We start from the raw sequence: 22,226 nt of genomic DNA, 5'->3' as shown, positions 1-22,226 counted from the left end.
AGGATTGAGGTTGGGGGAAGTGGTTGATGAGAGGGTGGAAGGGTGCCGGGGTGATGAAGGATCATGTGGAGGAAGGATCCCTAAAGATGGGGACTCTGCCTATCCCACTCAGATGAATGATGACCAGAGCCCATCCACCTTGAACCACTATATCCACCTTCAAGAGAGGCCTGTCAAACAGACCATCAGCAGGTGAGAGGGGGCGGACTCCTGGAAAGAGCTGAATTGGGAGAAGATGGAGCAGCTTAAGACATCTCTGCTTCCATATTCATCATGTACTATGTGCAAAGAAAGCACTGTGGTAGGCGTTGGGGAAAATAGATAAGATCTGGCCCCTTATGGATCTTACAGTCTATTAGTCAACTACTTTCAAACTCGAGGAAGCTCTTGCATTAGCACTGAATTGGATCATGGGGGAAAGAGCCCCCCATCCAAAATTGATTATATCTGGCACCCACTCCTTGGGTCTTCTGCTCCTCCCACCTCCTCTCCAGTTTCTTTACCCATTAGTTCTTCTTGCTTTGCTAGTCCCTTCTCTGGTTTATTAATGGGGTTGAGGGATGTGGAGGTGGCATGTCTGCAATCTTTCTTCATGGGACTCAGGAGAGGTGGTGGAAAATGTCAAAGCCAGAAGAATTTGGGGATTGTGTGCTACAAACTCTCTCAACCTTCCTACCTCTGGTCCTGGGAACTGGAGAACTCTCTTGGGGAGAGGGAGAGATCTATTTACTTACCAAGTATGCCCTGATCTTTGTTATTTCTTTCTATCCCTTCCCCCCAATCCCCAGGCAGGCCCTAAGTCTTCTCTTCGACACCTTCCATAATGAAGTGGATGCTTTCCTGCTGGCAGAGGTACATCTGTTTTAGATTCTGGATGGGACTAGGGGATTATCTCCCCATCCAGGATGTGCTTTAGGTCATTTGTAGGTACTAGCATTCCAGATTTCATAGAATCTGGAGATATCCTTCTGGGGGGAGGACCAGAATGGTGTAGAGACCCCTCAATTTAGAGTTGGGAACCTTCTTCACAGCTGGACTCCTGAGCTGGCATAGACATGACCCAGAATTCTTCTGCCTGCCTACAATGTTGGTCCTCACTTGGTAATCCTCCAGGGAAGTAGCCTTAAAGAAATGACATTATTGTCCTTTGGGCATCAGCAGTCACTGAGTGTTTATCCTTTACTTTCTTCATCTACAAAAAGAGATGATTATATATGTATATATATATATATATATATATATATATATATATATGAAATAAGAATATCTAGAATTCATATAGTACTTTAAGATTAGCAAACTTCTTTTACATACAAATATAATAACAATCATTATTATATAGTACTTTTAGATTTCAAATACATTTTCTTTTTTTACATGATAACTTCATTATATATATTTAAAAGGAATAGTAAGTCATATCTAATAGATTTGCAGTTTCATGTACAATCATCTTTTTCCCCCTGTTCTACTATGTTATAGAAATACTTTTTTTTTATTAAATTCAGGAAAACATAAAATGAAAAAAAAGTTATGTTATGCATTGCTAAGTTAACTGTCCTTGAAAAAGCAACTTGACAAACTATGTATTTTTAAACTTTATTTATTTAGAATTTTACAATTTTTTCCTCCTAATCTTGCTTCCCTTCCCCCCACAGAAGGTAATTTGTCAGTCTTTACATTGTTTCCATGGTATACATTGATCCAAATTGAATGTGATGAGAGGAATCATATCCTCAAGGAAGAAAAATAAAGTATAAGAGATAGCAAGATCAGACAATAAGATATCAGTTTTTTTTTTTTTTTCTAAATTGAAGGTAATAGTCTTTGGTCTTTGTTCAAACTCCATGATTCTTTCTCTGGATACAGATGGTATTCTCCATCGCAGATAGCCCAAAATTATGCCTGATTGTTGAACTGATGAAATGAGCAAGTGCATTAAGATTGTCCATCATTCCCATATTGCTGTTAGGGTGTATAGTGTTTTTATGGTTCTGCTCATCTCACTCAGCATCAGTTTATGCTAATCCTTCCAGGCTTCTTTGAATTCCCATCCCTCCTGGTTTCTAATAGAACTAGTAGTGTTCCATAATGTACATATGCCACAATTTGTTCAGCCATTCCCCAGTTGATGGACAGCCATACAATTTCCAATTCTTTGCCACCACAAACAGGGCTGCTATGAATATTTTTATACAAGTGATATTTTTACCCTTTTTCATCATCTCTTCAGGGTATAGACCCAGTAGTGGTATTGCTGGATCAGTAGGTATGCACATTTTTGTTGCCTTTTGGGAGTAGTTCCAAATTGCTCTCCAGAAAGGTTAGATGAGTTCACAGTTCCACCAACAATGTAATTGTGTCCCAGATTTCCCACAACCCTTCCAACAATGATCATTATTCTTTCTGGTCATATTGGCCAGTCTGAGAGGTATGAGGTAGAGAAGCTTTAATTTGCATATCTCTAATAAGTAGTGATTTAGAGCAATTTTTCATATGACTATGGATAACTTTGATTTCCTCATCTGTAAATTGCCTTTGCATGATCATTTGTCATTTGGGGAATGGTTTGTCAAATCTGTTTTCATGCACTATCACCTGTGATTCTCACAGAAACCCTGTGAGGTAGGTTTCATTGTTATGCTCATTTTTTTAGTTTTTTTTTTTGCAAGGCAAATGGGGTTAAGTGGCTTGCCCAAGGCCACACAGCTAGGTAATTATTAAGTGTCTGAGACCGGATTTGAACCCAGGTACTCCTGACTCCAGGGCCGGTGCTTTATCCACTGCGCCACCTAGCCACCCCTGTTATGCTCATTTTAAAAAGGAGGAAACTGAGACAGGATTTAAACCCAGGTCTTGCTTATTCAGGGTCTAGCACACTATCCATTGCCCAATAGCTGCCCTAGAATAATTTAATTTGACCTCATATCTTCAGCAAGTCACTGTATATGTCTAACCCTCATTTTTGTTATCTATAAAATAAGAATAATCAAATTTGCACTACTGATCTTGCAGCATTGTTGTAGAATTCCTAAGGAAATGTGTGAACAGATGTTGCCTTGCCTATGAGCTTGTCTAGCATACATGGTGAATGTTATGGGAAATGTGGTAGGTAATAAAGATGAATGAAGTTGGAGAGGAAATGTGATCTAAAGCAATAGGTGCTAGATTTGCAGTCAGAAGATCCAGGTTCCAGTGCCAGTTCTGATACCTAATTAGATCTGCGAACATAGGTGAATCACTTTCCATCTCTGTATATCAGTTTTCTCATCTGAAAAATGAAAAGATTTTGTTGAGTGATGTCTGCCTCCTCGTGACTCTATTTGGGGTTTTCTTGGCACAGATAGTAGAATGGTTTGCCATTTTCTTCTCCAAGCTCCTTTTACAGATGAAAAAACTGAGGCAAAGAGGGTGAAATGACTTGCCCAGGGTCATACTGCTAATAAATGACTGAGGTTGAATTTGAACTGAGGTCCTCTTGCCTAAGATGAAAGATATTTCTTCTACTTAAAGCCTTTTATGAACCCCATAGCTACTAGTGCCCTCCTTTCCAAACCATCCTATGTGCATTTAATAGATTTTGTTATATAAACAATATGTAATATATACATGATGTGTACTATAACACAATAGGAACACAATTTTATAGATTCTGTTATATACATAAAATGTAATAACGTATAAATATAACATATAAATATATCAGTAGTGCAATATATATGCATATCCCTTCCTTCTTCCTTTACTTTATTGTATACATATACAATATGGTATATATAGACATTCATACATACATATAGACATATGAATATATTTTCAACACATGCATGTGCATATTATAGGCAGTTCAGTAGCAGGGACCTGGACTCAGGAAGACCTGAGTTCAAATCTGAATTCAGGGGCGGCTAGGTGGCACAGTGGATAAAGCACTGGCCTTGGAGTCAGGAGTACCTGGGTTCAAATCCGGTCTCAGACATTTAATAATTACCTAGCTGTGTGGCCTTGGTCAAGCCACTTAACCCCATTTGCCTTGCAAAAACCTAAACAAAAATCTGAATTCAGACATTTACTAGCTGAGTGACCCTGGCAAGTCACTTAACCCTATTTACCTCAGTTTCCTTATCTGTAAAATGAGCTGGAAAAGGAAATGGCAAACTACTCCACTATCTTTGTCAAGAAAACCCCAAATGGTTCCATGAAGAGTTGGATGTGACTGAACAGTGATATACATATTCACATGCATATACCGATACATATATATATATATATATATATATGTATATATATATATATATGTATATATATATATATACATATATATATATATATATATATATATATATATATATATATATATATACAGTTACATAATTATCTTCCCCATTTGAATTAAGCTCCATGCGGGCAGGGACTTTGATTTTTGACTTTGTATTCTTAGCATAGTGTGGTGCCTGGCTCTTAGTAGATACTTCTAGTTTGAATGATTGAAAACACTATGTAAACATGAGGGGGTAGAGAAATGCAGGATTAGAAGTTTTTGAATGACTAATAAGCTGGTCCAATTCATATTCCTCTCCTATGTATTTCCCTGGAAATTTGTCACCTCAAAGAGCTGAGAGAATGGGGGGGTGAAGAGACCCTAAATGCATTTGCCTGGTCTAGAGTGAGACTTGCTTTCTCTGAGTTGAGGAATGTTGAGTGGGGGGTCACCCTGAAGTGGGCCATTCCAAAGTGGTGGACTGGAGATGATTTACTTGGCTGGATGATGTTTAAAAATAATTTGTAGGCTTCAGTAGCATGGACTGAAGCCCTCAAAGCTGCCTGCCTTCTCTTCAGCTTCTTGAAACTAAGGGAATAGGGCAGAGTGGGGAAGAAAGAGGATCTGTCTGGCCCTCATGCCTGCCAACTTTCCTGTGTCTCTTCTTGCAGGGGGATTTCCCACTGAAGGCTGACAGGGTGGTCCAGTCTGTCAAAGCCATCTGCAATGCCTTGGCTGATGTGGAGTCTCCAGAGATCACCAATGCCCTCAATCAGTTGCCCCCTTGTCCCTCTCGAATGCAACCCAAAATTCAGAAGGTAAAGGCATGGAGTGGGGACAGAGAGGCTACTGGAACCGAGGAAACTCTTCCTCCATAGCCAGGATGACTAGACATCTACTTTTAAAAATATCTCTCCCCCCTCAAATACTTCATTTTCACATCCTAGTAATTCTTAAGGGGCAGCAATTTGCTCTTCTTGTTGGAGGGTGAGAACAGAACTCACACAGTTTCAGGTTAGTGTGATGAAATCCTTCCTTTATTAGAGACTAGAGCTTCTGCAGAGTCAGGGCAGGAAGTAAAGGCTGTCCTTGAAGAAAGGGATGTTTTACATTTTTGTACTGTGATGAAAATTTTTTCCCCAGAGCCTTAAGCTCCTCTCACCCTCCCTGTCCCAAAACTCAATTTTTTCATTCCTCCTTCCGCTCCTTCCTCCCTTCCTTTTACTGTGTATGGTCCACCGGGTACAGTGAATCCCCACTTCAGAGTGAGGGGGCAGGCATAACTCCTATGCTGTGGGTCTTGGCTAGCTTGCTGTATATTTTTGTCTGAATCACAGACTGCTGGGCACATCAGGCATCTATGCCTTCCCAGTGCTGGGGACCTAAGTATATATTCTCTATTCTGGAAATGGGATCAGGTCACATTTTGGGAAATTTGACTTATCATCCTTGAGTGATTCGCTCCCCTCCCTGAGTATGTTTGTCCATCTTTTAAATCTCTCCAGACTTTTATTTTTTTCTTCCTTCCTGAGCAACCACTGTTCTTCAGATGATCACATCTGGTGGCAGCTGGAGTTGCTTTGGAACGATTCGCCTTCAGCTGTGGCACTAAAAGGAGCCTTCTTTCTTCCCCAATAGGATCCAAATGTCCTGGCTGTGAGGGAAAATCGAGGTAAGATAATTGACTGCAAGTTCTCTGCATTTGTCTCTTAGGGAAAAGCACCCTTATGTAGCTAGCTCCCCCCTGCCCAAGTTTATTTGAATTATGAGTGTGTGTGTGTGTGTGTGTGTGTGTGTGTGTGTGTGTGTGTGTGTAGCCATGCTGGTGTATACATATTTTCCAACATGCAGTTTGAGCACAGCTGGTCAGCACATTTTTCTTCGTAAACTCTTTCCCTCATAATTTTTACTCATTATTCCTTATGGAATTCCTGGGAGGTATTGATAGGGTGGGGCGGAGGATTGTGATGCTGAGTAGTTATTGCCTGGGTTCCAGATGGGGAAACACACTTGGAGATGATGCTTGTTTTCCGGGCAGATTCACTTGACTTTAACACCCCCACCTGCACCCCCAAAGTTCCATTTTAGCATTCCTCTTGAGGATTCTACCCTTGTGCTTTAGGCAGGATTTCAGATAGAATTTGCTACATCTCCCCTCCTCCCAGAGAGAATTAGACCCACTTATATATGCACAAAACCAATCAATGTCCTGTTCCTCTGTGGGTTTCCTGGATCATCCTAGCTTGACTGATGTCATGGTAACTGGGCCCTTGGGGTATGTGTGGAGGGCGGTGGGTTGGGACTCATTTCTTTTCTCCCCCTTTCACAGAGAAGGTAGTGGAGGCATTGACGGCTGCCATCTTGGACCTGGTGGAACTCTATTGCAATACATTCAATGCTGACTTTCAGACAGTAGTGCCTGGGAATCAGAAGCATGAGCTGGTCCAGGAGGCCTGCCTCTTTTCTGGGCCTCTGGCCTTCACAGTTTATGCTACTCACAGAATTCCTATCACCTGGGCTACCAGGTGAGCCTCAGGGCTGGGAACCTCAATGAGGAGGAAAAGCACAGTGGGTCTGGAATCAGAGGACCTCAATTTAAACTCAGGCTCTATTGCGGCCTGCTTGTATGACCTTAGACAAGTCACTTACCCATCCCAGACCTTGGGTTTTCCTTATTTGTTTTTATAAAAAGAGTTGGAATGGCCAGTCTCTGAGATATCTTCTACCCTTAGTTCTAAGGTCCTACGAATGTTGGATGGCTTGATTTCAAACAGAAAAGGAGTCGATAGAACTCCTGTTCCATTTCTTCTCAGCTTCCCTGCCTGAAGGTGCCCACTTTACTGTTGGGCTGAAAGATCTCTTATAACCTGCATGGGGCAGTGTAAAGTGAGACCTGGACCCAAAATCAGGGGATCTGGGTGTGAATGCTGCCTCTTAGACACTGACCCTGGGCAAAACTCTTTGACTTTCCATTTTCACCTCTGTAAAATGAGAATATGGTGTGATGTTTTTGTCTCTCAGGAACATACATTTAGCATTGGAAAGACTGCAGGGATCTAGTCTAACCACCTCATTTTACACAGGAAGAAACAGACTCCCAGATGATACAAGAGCATAGTCTCTTGTCCAATGTAGCTTGCTCAATGTCACCACTACAGCAGTAAGTGGCAAAGGTGGGATTCTATCCAAGATTCTCTGACTCCAAAATTCAGTGTAAATCACCAAATGCTAAATACATGTGAATTGTTGGTAATTATGGATCAGCTTTGGACCCTAGAAGGCCCCTGGAGTAGCCTTGGTGAGGGGGGGATGGACAGAGTAGAGCTAGGAACCTCGAGTCCAGACTCTGCCATCTTCTTTCTCTCTGGGCTGTGCAGGCATCCCAGCCCCCTCCCAGTTCTGGGCCAGAGGGAGAGACTGTGACAGATGGCCGTTCCCAGATAGTGCATGCCCCATGGCCAATGGCTCTACTTCCCAGCAGACACAATGGGGAGGGGGGAGGGGAGGTAGGAGATGACCCTTTGTCTGGGGTCTCTAGGCTTGTAGGGGTGGGAGGAGGGGAATATGCTGTTGATAATCCTCATTTCTCTTCTGGAGCCAGGGTGGGTGAGTGGGGGACCAGAAGAGATGTGGGGGAGTTGGACTAGGCTGTGTAGTAGTCAGTGGGCTCCACTCCACCCCTTCCCTCCCCTTCATCCCCACCCCTAGCCCTTCCCTTTGTTCTATACTTAATGTATTCCTCTGGGCGATTGGCTGGGAACAAAGGAGGCAGCCTGGGAAATCGGGGCCTTCTCTGACCTCTCCTGTCACTAGGCACCTGTCATAAGCCACAGGGACCCCCATGTATTGGCATTCGTGGCGGCATATGTCGCTCTTCCTCTCCCCCCGCCATACATAGACAGGGCATGCCTGGTTGGTTTGGGGGAATTAAGAAAAAGCAGATTTAGAAGTTGAGGACTGGGAGGCAAGATTGAAGAGAGCCCTTGCTTATGGGGCCTGATGGAGAGAAGACAACTCCAGGCCATGAACTCCAACCTGAGCAGAGGAGGAAAAAGAGATTGGAGGTCACTTCTCTCAGAGCAGCCTTTCTAAAGAGGCTTTCTGATCTCTCCCTGCTCCCCCTGTCCTCCTTTACCCATTTTGAGGTTACCAGGCTTTCACCCTATAGGGTTCGAAAAGAGTTTTTAACTAGAGAAAATAGAATACCAGAGAGGCCTGGAAGCCTTTGTTCCTTATTCATTCCAATATGAAGCTTTCAGACTAGAATCAGGGTGAAAGAAGGTAGAGACAAGGAAGTAAATGAGGTTGGTGTTTTGGGTAGAGAAGCATGGTATCCTCATCTGTTCTCTCTGTGTCTTTCTCTTCTCTAGCTATGAAGACTTCTACCTCTCCTGCTCCCTCAGCCATGGTGGCAAGGAGCTCTGTAGTCCCCTGCAGACCCGTAAGGCTCACTTCTACAAGTACCTCTTCCATCTCATCGTTTGGGATCAACAGTAAGCCTCTCCACTTCCCCAGTCCTCAGGCTCACATAGCCTCTTCTGAATTTGAAACGGGCTATGTTCAATGTATTTTTTCAACTGGGGGGCGGTAAGAGAAGAATGTTCAGAACCCAGTTTCTGATACTCACTTAAAAACCAGAGTACCTAAAACCCCCCCCCCAAAACAAAGCTAGAGTACCTTTTGAAAACTATCTTTGCATGTAATTGGAAAAAAATTTTTTTTTAAAAAGAAAAAATAACTGGCCATTGTGCTCATGGTGGACTGTCTTCTGGTGGAAATTTGCCCATAGCTCTAAATGAGGGGGTATAGATGGGTACCACTCTGAATATTTCCTCTTGCTGGTGGTGAAGTCAGTGGAGACCAATGAATTGGTGAGGGATAATAGTATTGTTGAGAAATGTGGGTTTGCCCACAAAGGTTCTTAACCTTTTCTTGTGTCATGAACTCCTTTATCTGTCTGGTTTTTAAATGTATAATATACATCGAATTTAAAAGGAGGTCAATTCTATTGAAATCTGTTACCAAATATTTTTTAAAAGCACTTTCAAAAAATCTCAACTTAAGAATCCATCAATAGGTAGAATAATAATAATAGCAGTCCATGTCTACCTAATTCTTGAAGCTCTGCAAAATACTTTGTATAGATTATCTCATTTGATCCTCCTAACTCCTTCAGACGAATACCCTGTGTATTCTTATTCTCATTTTACAGATGAAGAAACTAAGACTGAGAGAGGTAACGTGGTTTGCTCATGGTTTAATCAGAGAGAGGGCTTGATTCCAGGTCTTCTTGACTACACTAGTCCAGAACATTTTACTAATAGGACAACGTGAAGAAAACCTAGGTTGGAGTCCATGCTCTGCTATTTGACTAGCTGTGACTGTGAGGCAATTCATCATTTAAATTTTCCAAGCCTCAATTTTCTCATCTGTAATATGACTAATATTTGTCTATCTAACTTACCAGTGATTGTGAGAATCAAAGGAGATCATAAATATGATAGCATTCTGAAACAGAACTGTTATTGAAACTGTTACCTGAAACAGAACAAAGTAGATTTATTATTATTTTATGGCTGGCAATAAACTTTTTTTTTTTGGTTTTCCTTACTAAGGGTAATAAGGCCTATTTATGTAAGTTCTTTTAGGTTTATAAAGTGTTTTCCTTCAACACTGTGAGGTGGGGGAGGCAGATTCAAAATTTGCTCCCTGAATCTGTAGCTTCTAGAAGATTTCTATTAGACAAATTCTCAATTCAAAGAGAACCAAAATTAGGAAAATTTCCTGCAGTTTGCCACCTGCCCACCCCATTCATCTCAGTCAATTTAATTGAACTAATATATATTTTAAAGGCTTCCCATGCTCCTTGGGTTGGAGTCTTGGATTAGGCATTTAGGGGTTTAGATTAAGGAACTCAACCCTTACCTTTCAGGGAACACATAAATAGAACCAATTACAGAATTATTTTGAGGTATCCAGGTATTTCCAGAATGAAAAGACTTCCTGGCAAGAATAGGATATAGTAAGTAGGCCTAGATATAGGCTGTTTTGGGTATGAGGGTTGGCTGTATTCTCCTTACTGATTGTTCTTACAATACCCTCCTCCCCTACCAGGTAGGTGCTGCAGGTTCACCTGGTACTGATATTTGGTGGGTGAAAAAAGAGAGCAAAAGAGAAGTATTGAAGGACTGAGCAAAAGAAACATCAGGTGGCAGGTCCCAGTAACACATGACTGAGGCTTGAGATGCCTCTCCCTTCTCCCTTCTCTGTTCAACCCGAAGCAGAGAAACCGGTCCCTGGATGGAGACGCAGTTGGGGGAGAAGTCTCAGACCAGTCTTTGATTTCCTTTGATGCTGGGTCACCTGACCCTGCCTCCTGTTACCAAAATGGGGGATCAACCAGCTCTCAAAATAGTCCCAGCAGCGCTGCTCCCGGCCAAGCCCCAGGCTGGCATGTTCCCTGGCTGGGGGAGAGGGGACTAATTATAGGCGACCAGGCCCCCTAGGGTAAAGGAAGCTGGGACCAGCAGAGTTGTTACAGTCCCTGGAGGGAGCAGATTGCAGGTCCACATGGACTTCTCCCTGGGAGAGATAGGGGAGTGGGACCTCCCTGTGGTGCTAGCTTTTGAGGAAAGGTCATTTGTTATGGGACTGTTAAGGGGCAATTCTGCCAGTGTCCTCTGGCTATGAATCAACCTGGCCAAAGGCCGGGTGGGTGTGACAGTGTGGACTTTGGCCCAGAAACGACTTGGAAGGTAAAGTAGGTCCTCCCTACCCCATTCCTCATTTTGAGCTTGGGGGGGAGAGGGCAAGGGAAGAAGCACAACTGATTCCCTATGATCTGGATCAGGGGGGTGGTTATGTGTCTTTTGTTTCCATCTCCTGGGGGGTGGGACTTGGGAAGCACTCCAAGATCTTAAAGGGAATCTCTTTGGCTTTCAGAATTTAGTATATGGGAAGATGTGGCTAGAAAGAAGGGTTGGGGGGACATGAGGACAAGTTCTAGTGAGCTGTGAGCTACTGCAGACAGCAGGCATGCTGCTCCTTCCTAGTTCTTATTAGTGGTGGGGAATAAGGAAGGGATCCAAGATGGAAAAAGAGAATGTGGTACTGTTTGATTGGGGTTCTTGTTGACATTACTGAAAGAGGGTGGGAATCCTACTAAATGGGATGTGGGGCCACCCTAAGACATGATGTGGACCAGATTGTTGGAGCCTTGTTGGTTCATAGCTGGCATTCTAAAAGTTGGTGGGATTCTGCCCTTCCTCCTCCCCCCACCCACCATTGTTTTAGAGTTCACAGAGAATACTCTGGTTCTGGGAAAATCCTGCATTTTGTTGAATGTTTTGGGGATTATGCCAGTGCTAGAGGATGGCTCCTCCCAGAACTCCTGTCTCTACCCTTAAAGAATAGGAACAAACTGGAAGTTTCTAAAATACTTCTTTGGATGCTTTATGGAGAAAGATAAACCCTATGGGTGGTGTCACCCCCTGAGTTGAATTTTCCTTCCCTTTAGGATCTGCTTCCCTGTTCAGATTGACCGGCTGCCCCGAGAGACGTTGCTGTGCATCACACTCTATGCTCTACCCATCCCACCACCTGGCAGTTCTTCTGAGGCCAATAAGCAACGGCGGGTTCCTGAAGCCTTGGGCTGGGTCACCACCCCCCTCTTCAACTTTAGACAGTATGTTTATCCCACTGGACTCTGAGGTAGTAGAATTGAGGCTACCTCACTTTGGGATTTTGGGAGATGGACATAATAGAGTCTCAGCCCATCTTTTCTTCTTCTCCTCTCTCTGTAGAGAACACAGTCCAGGATTTTTGGGGAGATCAGAGTAGAAACAAGCCAAAATAAAACAGATGCCAGAGATTAAAATACACACACATACACACGCACACACACACACACACCACACCACACACATCCCACATTCAGGATCCAAACAGTACCACCTTGGCAAAATAATAGTCATAAGTGTTGGGGAAAAAGAAGGGATCACTGGATACTAGAACCATTAGACTTAGATGAATCTAGTCCTCACAGGGGAGATATTTTTGGGAATGATGGAAGTTCATGATTTATTGTAGGGAGAGAGAGAGAGAGAGAGAGAGAGAGAGAGAGATATCTTCTGTAGGGCAATAGAGGTAGAAGGTGGTAGAAAGCGGATGAGTAGGGTCTATATGTCATCCAGGTTTGCTTGGCCCAATCTCTTTCAGAGATTCACCCCATCACTATTGTTTCTACTTAGGGTACTGACCTGTGGCAGAAAACTTCTAGGTTTGTGGCCAGCAACTCAAGACAATCCCAGTGCCCGCTGGGGTGCACCTAACTTCCACCAACCTGATAGTGTCATCCTACAGGTGAGCCTTGGTTTCCAATTATTCTCATCCCCTCCATTCATCTTGGATCTTCCAGAGGCAGCTCTCTTTGTGGGGATCCTGCTATACTTGAGGATCCCTATGAACTTTATTCTCTTCAAAAGGCAATATAGTAGGGATGGAAATGGGGGGTGGGGCAGGGTAGGGGTTGGCATTGTGATGAAATTAGCCAGGAAAATGTTTTTGGGGATGAAAGTGGGTAGTCAGTGTTAGGCCTATCTTCGTGGAGGTCAGTTTTGATTCTAAGGCCCTCAGAAACTGGGGTTGGAGACTCCCTAGAAACAATCTGATTCCTACTCAGTCTCTCAGGGTTCTTTGTATTGAGGCTTTCCTACTATCTCCCTCTTAGCTCTCCCTCCAGGACCTTTCCTTATAAATTACTTTGAATTTACACTGGCTATATTTTGCATGACTTTAGTTATTTAGTTTTCTCTCCCTTGACAATAAATACTCCTGGAGGACAAGGAAGATGTTTTTGCCTTTTTTGGTATTCCCAGAATAATGCAGTTCTTTAAACACTAAAGTTGATTGACCCAAATTTCATCCCTGAGGAGTAATGTAAGACATTCTCCATCTTCCCGCTCTCATCCCATTCATTCAAATAGCTGATTTAGTTGGATTGAGGTATTCTTTGGGGGAAGGAGAAACCTGGTTGAGTTGGCTCCTATCTTTCCTCCTGAAGTATAAATTGATTCAGTTATTCATTTATCAAATATTGATTATCTACTGGCCCTGTGACAGTAAATATTGCTTAAGCACCTCCTATATACAAAATACTATATATGAAGTTGTTCATCCTGTTAAATATTATTGTTAATCCCAATGTTAATCAGTGGGAGTACAAAGAAAGGTAAAAGACAGTCCCTGTTCTTAAGGAGATCACAGTCTGGTGAGGGAGACAACATGCAATCAATTCTGTAGAGAAAAGCTTTCTATGGGCTCAAATGGATAGAGGGAAGGGACAAAAAATTAAGGGGGATTGGGAAAGTCTTCAATTGGAACCTGAAGGAAGCCAGATAAGATAGTGGGGCAGAGTGAGGAATCAGAGTTCCCAGGTCTAGATGAATCACCAGCCCCTAGTTCACACTCATCTTGATTATTATCTTTCTGGTCCCTTACCTGTCCTCCTTCACCTCCAGATTGACTTTCCCACCTCAGCCTTTGATATTAAGTTCACCAACCCTTCTGGGACAGAGTTTAGTCCTCAGTACGAATTTAGAAGCCTTGGAACAGAAGATCAGCAAAGGCTCAAGGACATCATGCAGAAGGAGTCATTATACTGGTGAGGCCCCTGACATCTGACCCCACCTGCCACTGCAGGCCAGGCACTGAGCCCTGTCTACATTACCAAGCTCAGCCTCCTCCCACACCCCATACCAACTCTAGGTTCCAACCTTCCTGCCTACGTATGTCCAAGAGTTTGAGGAAGTACCTTAAACCCTTGTTGAATGGAATTTAATAGGTGGGAGCTAGGCAGAGATTACTATGAGTGGGATAATTTCAGCTAGAAAATAGGTTCCCGGGGGCAGCTAGGTGGTGTAGTGGATAAAGCACCGGCCCTGGAATCAGGAGTACCCGGGTTCAAATCCGGTCTCAGACACTAGTTATCTAGCTGTGTGGCCTTGGGCAAGCCACTTAACCCCATTTGCCTTACAAAAAAACCTAAAAAAAAAATAGGTTCCCAAGACTTTATTTTTAGATACAGCTCTAAGAGGGCAGCTAAATAAATGGTGCTGTGTGGCTAGAGGACTGGACCTGGAGCCAGAAAGATTCATCTTTCTGAGTTCAAATCAGACACTTATTAGTATCTTACTAGACATTGGATAAGTCACTCTAGTCTGCCTCAGTTTTCTCATCTGCAAAATAAATTGGAGATGTTAATGGCAAACCAGTATTTCTACCAAGAAAATCCCAGATGGGGTCCAAAGACCAAACAACAAGGCCACAGCTCTACAAAGAGTAGAGAAAGCTGGGACAGAAAGTTAGATTAAAAGATTCTCCATTCCATTCTTTGGTCCACTGGCTCAGAGTTTTTTCAGAATAGGTTTACTTTCCTCATGTAACCTAGTAAATTAGGAGAGTCTCCAAGGTAGATTCCCATCCCAGATGACACATTACCACTTTTCTTGCTTTATCCTCAGGATAACTATTTTTTTCTCCCTCTCTTTCTTCTCCCTTCTCCTCCAAACACATAAGAGCATTATCATTCTTGCATTTCTGTGGGTTATGTCACTTTAAAGGATCTAGTGCTGGAACAAAAGAATTGAGACTGGTGTATCTTTTCTCACCATGGGATGGGAAGAGATTGAGTTGTAGGAGCTAGTTGAATCTGAACTCTGTTGATCTTTTATCTCCCTCCCCCAAAGATGCTGCTATTTTCCTGCCAGCATGGGGGGTCATTTACTCCTGGCTTCTCAGTCCAGACTGAGCAGAGGATGACCCTCCCTCTACAGCTGACTCCTCCCTTCAATAGCTCAGGCAGTTTTCACTTCCCCCATTAGACACCTGATGTCAACTTCTTCAAAGAGAGAGGAAGAGATGGTTCAAGAAGTTGTCCAGCCTATTAAATAGCCTTATGCATGGCCTGAGGGGAGTGCCTGCTGCCCTCTGGTGGCTACGTGGGTAGTGATCCCAGATAGTCCTTGATGAGAAGGGATGTTTTCCAGAGAACCACCCCACCCCTTACTCACCTCCCCCCTCCCCCAATCCCCACCATCCCCCAAGGGAACCTAGTTCCTTTGGCTGGGTCTTGTTGCTTAGAATTTGGTACCTAAGTCTCAGATTTCCCCGAGTTGGAATGGGAATAAGATTAAAGTTATGATGTCTTGAAATCATATAAAAAAATAAGAGCAAAATCTCTTGGTTAGCTCTTTATCCCTCAGGCCTCTTGTTACCTTGCCCTCTCTACCATAGGCTCACTGATGCTGATCGGAAGAAGGTGTGGGAGAAGCGCTACTACTGTCACTCAGAGGTGAGCTCCCTGCCCCTTGTACTTGCCAGTGCCCCCAGCTGGGAGCGGACTTGCTTACCTGACATCTACGCCCTTCTAAAGCAATGGACACACATGAACCACCAGGATGCCTTGGGACTCTTGCATGCCACGTGAGTCTGACTACATTGCCTTCCCCAAGAACCCAGGAACCCCATGATAATGCCACCCCAGAGGGACCCAAGGGCAAGGCTAGTTCTGGGAACAATTCGAAAATGGATGAAGTTTATGTTTTCCTTATTCCATGGACCTCCTCTAGCCTCAAGGTTCCCTTGATTCCCTCCAGATGTTTGGCATCTTCTCCACGTCTGGCTGCACTAGCAAATATCTCATACTATAGAATCCTCTTCTCCTCCTCTTCTATCCCTCCTGTTCATTCTCCTCCTTCTCCTTCTCTTTCTCCTTTTCCTTTTCTTCCTTCTCTGTCTCCTTCTTCCTATACTCCAAAAAGAATTCTCACAGTCAATAAAGGGACTTTTTTTAAAGATTTTATTTATTTTGAGTTTTACAATTTTTCTCCTAATCTTACTTCCCTTCCCCCACCCCCCACAGAAGGCAGTTTGTCAGTTTTTACATTGTTTCTATGGTATACATTGATCCAAATTGAGTGTGATGAGAGAGAAATCATATCCTTAAGGAAGAAACATAAAGTATAAGAGATAGCAAGATCAGACAATAAGATATCAGTTTTTTTCCCCTAAATTAAAGGTAATAGTCCTTGGTCTTTGTTCAAGCTCCACAGTTGTTTCTCTGGATACAGATGGTATTCTCCTTTGCAGACAGCCCCAAATTGTCCCAGATTGTTGCACTGATGGAACGAGCAAGTCCATCAAGGTTGATCATCACCCCCATGTTGCTGTTAGGGTGTACAGTGTTTTTCTGGTTCTGCTCATCTCATTCAGCATCAATTCACACAAATCCCTCCAGGCTTCCCTGAATTCCCATCCCTCCTGGTTTCTAATAGAACAATAGTGTTCCATGACATACATTTACAACGGTTTGCTAAACCATTCCCTAGTTGAAGGACATTTACTTGATTTCCAATTCTTTGCCACCACAAACAAGGCTGCTATGAATATTTTTGTACAAGTGATGTTTTTACCCTTTTTCATCCTCTCTTCAGGGTACAGACCCAGTAGTGGTATTGCTGGATCAAAGGGTATGCACATTTTTGTTGCCCTTTGGGCCTAGTTCCAAATTGTTCTCCAGAAAGGTTGGATGATTCACAGCTCCACCAACAATGTAATAATGTCCCAGATTTCCCACAACCCTTCCAACAATAATCATTATCCTTTCTGGTCATACTGGCCAGTCTGAGAGGTGTGAGGTGGTACCTCAGAGAAGCTTTAATTTGCATTTCTCTAATAAGTAGTGATTTAGAGCAATTTTTTCACATGACTAAGGATTGCTTTGATCTCCTCATCTGTAAATTGCTTTTGCATATCCTTTGACCATTTGTCAATTGGGGAAGGGCTATTTTTTCTTAAATATGACTCAGTTCTCTGTATATTTTAGAAATGAGTCCTTTGTCAGAAACATTAGTTGTAAAGATTGTTTCCCAGTTTACTACATTTCTTTTGATCTTGGTTACAGTGGTTTTATCTGCAAAAGCTTTTTAATTTAATGTAATTGAAATCATCTAGTTTGTTTTTAGTGATGTTCTCCATCTCTTCCTTAGTCATAAACTGCTTTCCTTTCCATAGATCTGACAGGTAAACTAGTCCTTGGCCTTCTAATTTACTTATAGTATTTTTTTTTATGTCTAAATCCTGCATCCATTTGGATCTTATCTTGGTATAGGGTGTGAGGTGTTGGTCTAATATAAGTTTCTTCCATACTAACTTCCAATTTTCCCAGCAGTTTTTATCAGATTTTTTATCCCTTTGGGTTTATCAAACAGCAGATTACTATAATCATTTCCTGCTATTGCACCTAGTTTATTTCACTGGTCCACCACTCTATTTCTTAACCAATACCAGACAGATTTGATGACTGATGCTTTATAATATAATTTTAGATCAGGTATGGCTAAGCCCCCTTCTTTTGCACTTTTTTTCATTGAATCCCTGGAAATTCTTGACTTTTTATTTCTCCATATGAATTTACTTACAATGAGCAGTAGATATTTGCCCAGTTATTTAAATTTGATTTAATTTTTGTGAGAAGTGTTTTATAATTCTAACAAAGGACTTCTAACCTTTACTTAAACACTACCAGTGAAGTGCAAGTCACTTTCTCCTAAGGCAATCCATTCCCTGTTAGCTCTAATTCTTAGGAAGTTTCCATTGAGCCTCAATTTACCTCTTTACAACTTCTACTCATTGCTTCTCCTTCTGCCTACTAGAACTAAACAGGTGGAATTTTTCTTCCACATGAGAACCCTTGAAGGTAGTTATATTTCCTGAGGTTTCTCTTCTCTAAAATAAAAAAAAACCCTAGTTCCTTCAATTCAAACATGATCTTGAGGCTCTTTGCCTCATCTGGATGTTCTCTTGCCTATCAGTCTCCTTCTTAAAATGTGATGCCCAGAACTGAAGATATATTTCAAACAGGCTATCACTGGGGTAAAGAGCAGCTGGGTTATCACCTCTTCATTCAACCAGTTTGCCTGTGTTAGTATTAGGGTTACAAAGACACAACCTAAAACTGTTCCCCCATATGTCCAGGATCTTACATGCTGGAAGAGCTGACCTATATAGTATACAGCACAAGATTGTATTGGCTTTGGGAGTTGCAATAGGACACTATTGACTCCATTGATCTTAAGTTCACCAAAAACCTCTTCTTTTTTGAGACACATTGCTGTCATACCAGGTCTTTCCCCCATCTTGTACTTTGAAGTTAATTTTTTGAAACCAAGTGGGAGATATGTCTACCCTTATCCAATTTCATTTCATTAGGGTTAGCTAGCTCAGTGTTCTAGCTTTTTCAGATCTCGTGGTCATTCTGGGTGTTGAATATCCCTCTCAGCTATGTATCAGCTGTCATTTTGGCAATGATACCATCTGTACCCTCTTTGACTCATACAATAAGTATTTCTTAAGTATCTATGGTGTGCCAGGACTGGAGGTGCCAAAATGAACCAGTCCCTGCCCTCAAAGAGCTTATATTCTCTAGTATTTCTTTGTCTCCATAAAAATAAAATACAGGGTAAGCCTGCATCTTAGAGGACACAGAGTCCATGGAATGGTAGATGAAGAAATTGTCCCAGATAGAATTGTCTAATTACAGTTCCCTCCCTGGGGGAAGGAGAATGTTTTTGTTGATAACATGTTTTGATATCCCTATCATTTCCATTTACATCTCTACTTTCTCCTATTTGTAATAAAGAATTAAAAAAGGGGGGGAATAGCATTTAATCAAAATTAACCATCACATCAACTGAGTCTAAGAATATATGCAATATTCGACATACATATTCCCCTAGTCTACAAAGAAGAAAGGCAGGTGCACTTTCTCATCTCATTTTCAAGGCTGAGCTTACTAACTCCATTTACTCAGTGTTCAGTTTTGTTTTTATTTTGTTCTTTCATTTACAAACTATATTGTTGTAATCATTGTGTATATTGTTTGCATGGTCCGACTTCCCATGTTTCTCTGAATTATTCATATTTATTGTTTCTTATTTATGTTTTCAAGGATAATTCTAGGACACAGCAGTGACAATCTAAATTAGTGTCCTATCTAGGAATTCTTTCACCTGCAGAAGTGTATACAGAAGACAATGGGATTCAGAGATAATTCCATAGGCTGCAGAGGATAGTCTGATTGTGGGTGCATTGGTGAGGGCAGGAGGTCAATAGGGTGGCTTGTCCCTCAGAGATACCTGCTCAAGTCCCATTGGAGTAGAATTAGGAGAGAGTTGTTCTAGTGACAAGACCATACCTAGCAAGGCATTTGGGTGGTGTATAGGCAGGTGGAAAGTTTGGAATCATGGGACAATTTTTTTCTCCAGACTCTGGGGAGGGAGCATGACCTCCAATGATTCTAGCCTAATTATAACTGACTTAAAGGAAAGAATGTCTGAGGTTAAGGAATATTTAATTGATCTGGCATGCAGAATGTGTCTTTCCATTTTCATCAAACTTCTCCATAAGGGTATCCTCCTATACCCAAAACATTTTTAAATTATGGGGAAGGCTACATGGTAGAATAAAAATGAAGACTAGGGGAATAGTCAGAAGACCTGATTTTAGTCCTAGGTCTGACACTTAACTACCATGCACCATTAGGCAAGTCACTTTGCTTCTTTAGATCTTAGCTTTTCTTTCTCTATAAAGGGAGGGCTTGGATTGTATAACATCTAATATCTGAAGGCAAGATGGCAGGGTTCAGGTGTCTGCAACATTTTCCAACTTGCAATGTCTTGGAGGAGTTACTCAAATTCCTCTACCCAATGACTTTATCCAAAGCAAGTACCTGAGATCTCTCCTGATCATGGCCCCAGAATAGCCTTGGATGGGCATAGGCATGGGCATGACTGATCTTCAAAGGCAAAGCCAAGAACTGAGCTGTACCAGGTAAATATCAGGGCTCTGTTTTGTAGTTTCCCAGATCAGGAGGTGCGCCGTATGGCTGTCCAATGGATTGACTCAATCTCTGATGCAGAGCTCCTTGATTACCTTCCCCAGCTGGTGCAGGTGAGTAGAGGGAAGTGTTTGGGTGGCTGAGGTGGGTCCTTTGCCCTTCCTCCTCTTCTGGTCAGACTCAACCCTACTCATGCTTGGGTATATGGTATCTCTTCTAAAACCCTGAAAATGGGAAAGTGATGCTGTCAACACCTGTACTCCACCTACTGTAAGGCATCATGATTCTGTAGGTGGTATGAGAGTTCCTAGGATTGAATTCTAGCTCCTCCACTTACAGCGTAACCTTAAGCAATTCCTTGGCATGTTGGGGTCTCAGTTTTTTCCAACTGTAGAATGAGGGGGTTTGACTTCTAAGGGATCTGTGAGCTCACCCAGTGTGAAGGAGGTACTTAAAGAAGGAGAACTGAGACAAACCAAATTATATTTCCTCATATCCTAGCCATGATGATATACTTGCTTAGCAGTTTAGACCTTACTGAGTAAGGGAAATTTTGGGAGTAGGGTGGGTGTTATAGACAGCAATAGGAAGCTAACAAAACCTCATTCTAGTGCACCCTCTCTCTTTCTTTTTCTTTCCTTGGAACAGGCCCTTAAGTATGAGTGTTATCTTGATAGTCCTCTGGTGCGCTTCCTCCTGAAACGAGCCGTCTGTGACCTGAGAGTCACTCACTATTTCTTCTGGTAAAAAGCACAGTGCAGATGGGTGGGAGGCAGATATGACTCTCTGGGTGTGCACAGACACGATCTCTTTAGACCTCAGTTCCCCCCTCCCCCCAAATTAAGAATAGCTATAAGTAATCTCTAGGGATCCTTCCAGTTTTAAGAGTATGATTCTCTATGTGCATTCTAAGCATGTATAGACTAGGAGTAAGGAGAACTAGTTCCTAGTCCCCACTTTTTTTTATTGACTGGGCTAGATGGTCTTAACAGGTCTTAACACATCATATACCATCTTTGGTCTTAGTTCCCCCTTCTTGTAACATAGAGGAAATCATTTTGGCTATCCAGAGATAGTAGAATAACAAAAGACAAAATGGATGTGAGGGTGCTTTGAGTTCTATGATATGATGCAAGCATGAAGCTTAGCTTGGATTTGGGTTTGCCTGGGTGTATACCTCTAGCTAGGGTCCCAAGAGGTGGCCTGGCAGAGTAGATAACTACCTTTGAATCAAATTTGAACCCTGCCTCTGACACATAAGGAGAGGTCATTTAATTTCTTGGTGCCACAGTCAGTCCTGTAAGATGACATGCTACATGTGATATGCTAATCTATATGAATAGTTCCCCATCCCTCAAGTCAGTGGTCTGCCCCAACCCCACCAATATCATGAAAAGAAGGTGTATATATGTGTTTAGGGTTAGTTACATGCCTTTCTCCTCCCAATGGATATTTCTTTCCTTTTAGATAGTGAGTTCATCTAGGGCAGGGACTGTCTTTCTTTTTTAATAATTATATCCCCAGCACTTAGCATAGTGGCTAACATATAGCAGGCACTTGATAAATGTTTCTTGTATTGGGTTAGGTAATAAATGGGGGAAGAAGGGAGCAAGTACTTCTGGGTCCTGGGGGTGAGTTTTCCATGTGTTGCCATTTTCCCCTACAGGTTGTTGAAAGATGGTTTGAAGGACTCGCAGTTCAGCATTCGGTACCAGTACCTGCTAGCAGCTCTGCTGTGCTGTTGTGGGAAGGGGCTTCGGGAGGAATTCAATAGGCAGTGCTGGCTTGTCAACACACTGGCTAAGCTGGCCCAGCAGGTCCGAGAAGCGGCTCCATCTGCACGACAGGTATGTGGATAAAGGTTGCCTCTCCAGTCTTCACACCCTAAACTACACCCTATCCTGGGGAGCTTGATGGATTATCCCCTTCTACCCTTTCACTCTCTTTTTCTCTTTCTAATAGGGGATACTTCGAACAGGGCTGGAGGAAGTAAAGAAGTTTTTTAAGCTCAATGGTTCTTGCCGGCTTCCTCTAAGCCCCAGTCTTCTGGTTAAAGGCATTGTGCCACGGGTG

At 42.5% G+C, this 22,226-nt stretch overlaps 1 protein-coding gene and 1 long non-coding RNA gene across 5 annotated transcripts in view; one reads left to right on the top strand and one right to left on the bottom strand.

The window, feature by feature from the left end:
• The window catches only part of PIK3C2B (phosphatidylinositol-4-phosphate 3-kinase catalytic subunit type 2 beta), a 75,483-nt gene that overhangs the window by 32,241 nt on the left and 21,016 nt on the right, over positions 1 to 22,226 (top strand). For all 3 annotated transcript variants that reach the window (XM_074222456.1, XM_074222454.1, XM_074222455.1), the window contains 14 exons: positions 113 to 192; positions 789 to 852; positions 4,930 to 5,076; positions 5,897 to 5,930; positions 6,588 to 6,783; positions 8,629 to 8,751; positions 11,775 to 11,942; positions 12,508 to 12,619; positions 13,777 to 13,919; positions 15,551 to 15,739; positions 20,173 to 20,266; positions 20,802 to 20,896; positions 21,820 to 22,000; positions 22,116 to 22,223. In XM_074222456.1, the coding sequence (XP_074078557.1) occupies positions 113 to 192; positions 789 to 852; positions 4,930 to 5,076; positions 5,897 to 5,930; positions 6,588 to 6,783; positions 8,629 to 8,751; positions 11,775 to 11,942; positions 12,508 to 12,619; positions 13,777 to 13,919; positions 15,551 to 15,739; positions 20,173 to 20,266; positions 20,802 to 20,896; positions 21,820 to 22,000; positions 22,116 to 22,223 (1,734 nt within the window). The remainder of the gene's footprint in view (positions 1 to 112; positions 193 to 788; positions 853 to 4,929; positions 5,077 to 5,896; positions 5,931 to 6,587; positions 6,784 to 8,628; positions 8,752 to 11,774; positions 11,943 to 12,507; positions 12,620 to 13,776; positions 13,920 to 15,550; positions 15,740 to 20,172; positions 20,267 to 20,801; positions 20,897 to 21,819; positions 22,001 to 22,115; positions 22,224 to 22,226) is intronic.
• Positions 5,285 to 12,721, bottom strand: LOC141513020 (uncharacterized). 2 transcript variants are annotated; one of them, XR_012475662.1, is made up of 3 exons: positions 12,517 to 12,721; positions 9,723 to 9,796; positions 5,285 to 5,912 (listed from the first exon to the last, which is right to left on the bottom strand). It is a non-coding gene; the product is annotated as an uncharacterized LOC141513020 (long non-coding RNA). The 2 variants fall into 2 exon arrangements; XR_012475661.1 differs by lacking the exon at positions 5,285 to 5,912 and adding an exon at positions 8,489 to 8,835.

The sequence above is a fragment of the Macrotis lagotis genome, chromosome 2 (assembly GCF_037893015.1).
Source record: "Macrotis lagotis isolate mMagLag1 chromosome 2, bilby.v1.9.chrom.fasta, whole genome shotgun sequence".
Taxonomy (NCBI): Eukaryota; Metazoa; Chordata; class Mammalia; order Peramelemorphia; family Peramelidae; genus Macrotis; species Macrotis lagotis.
Note: the sequence above shows the minus strand (reverse complement) of the source record. Positions and strands in the feature narration are given on the sequence as shown.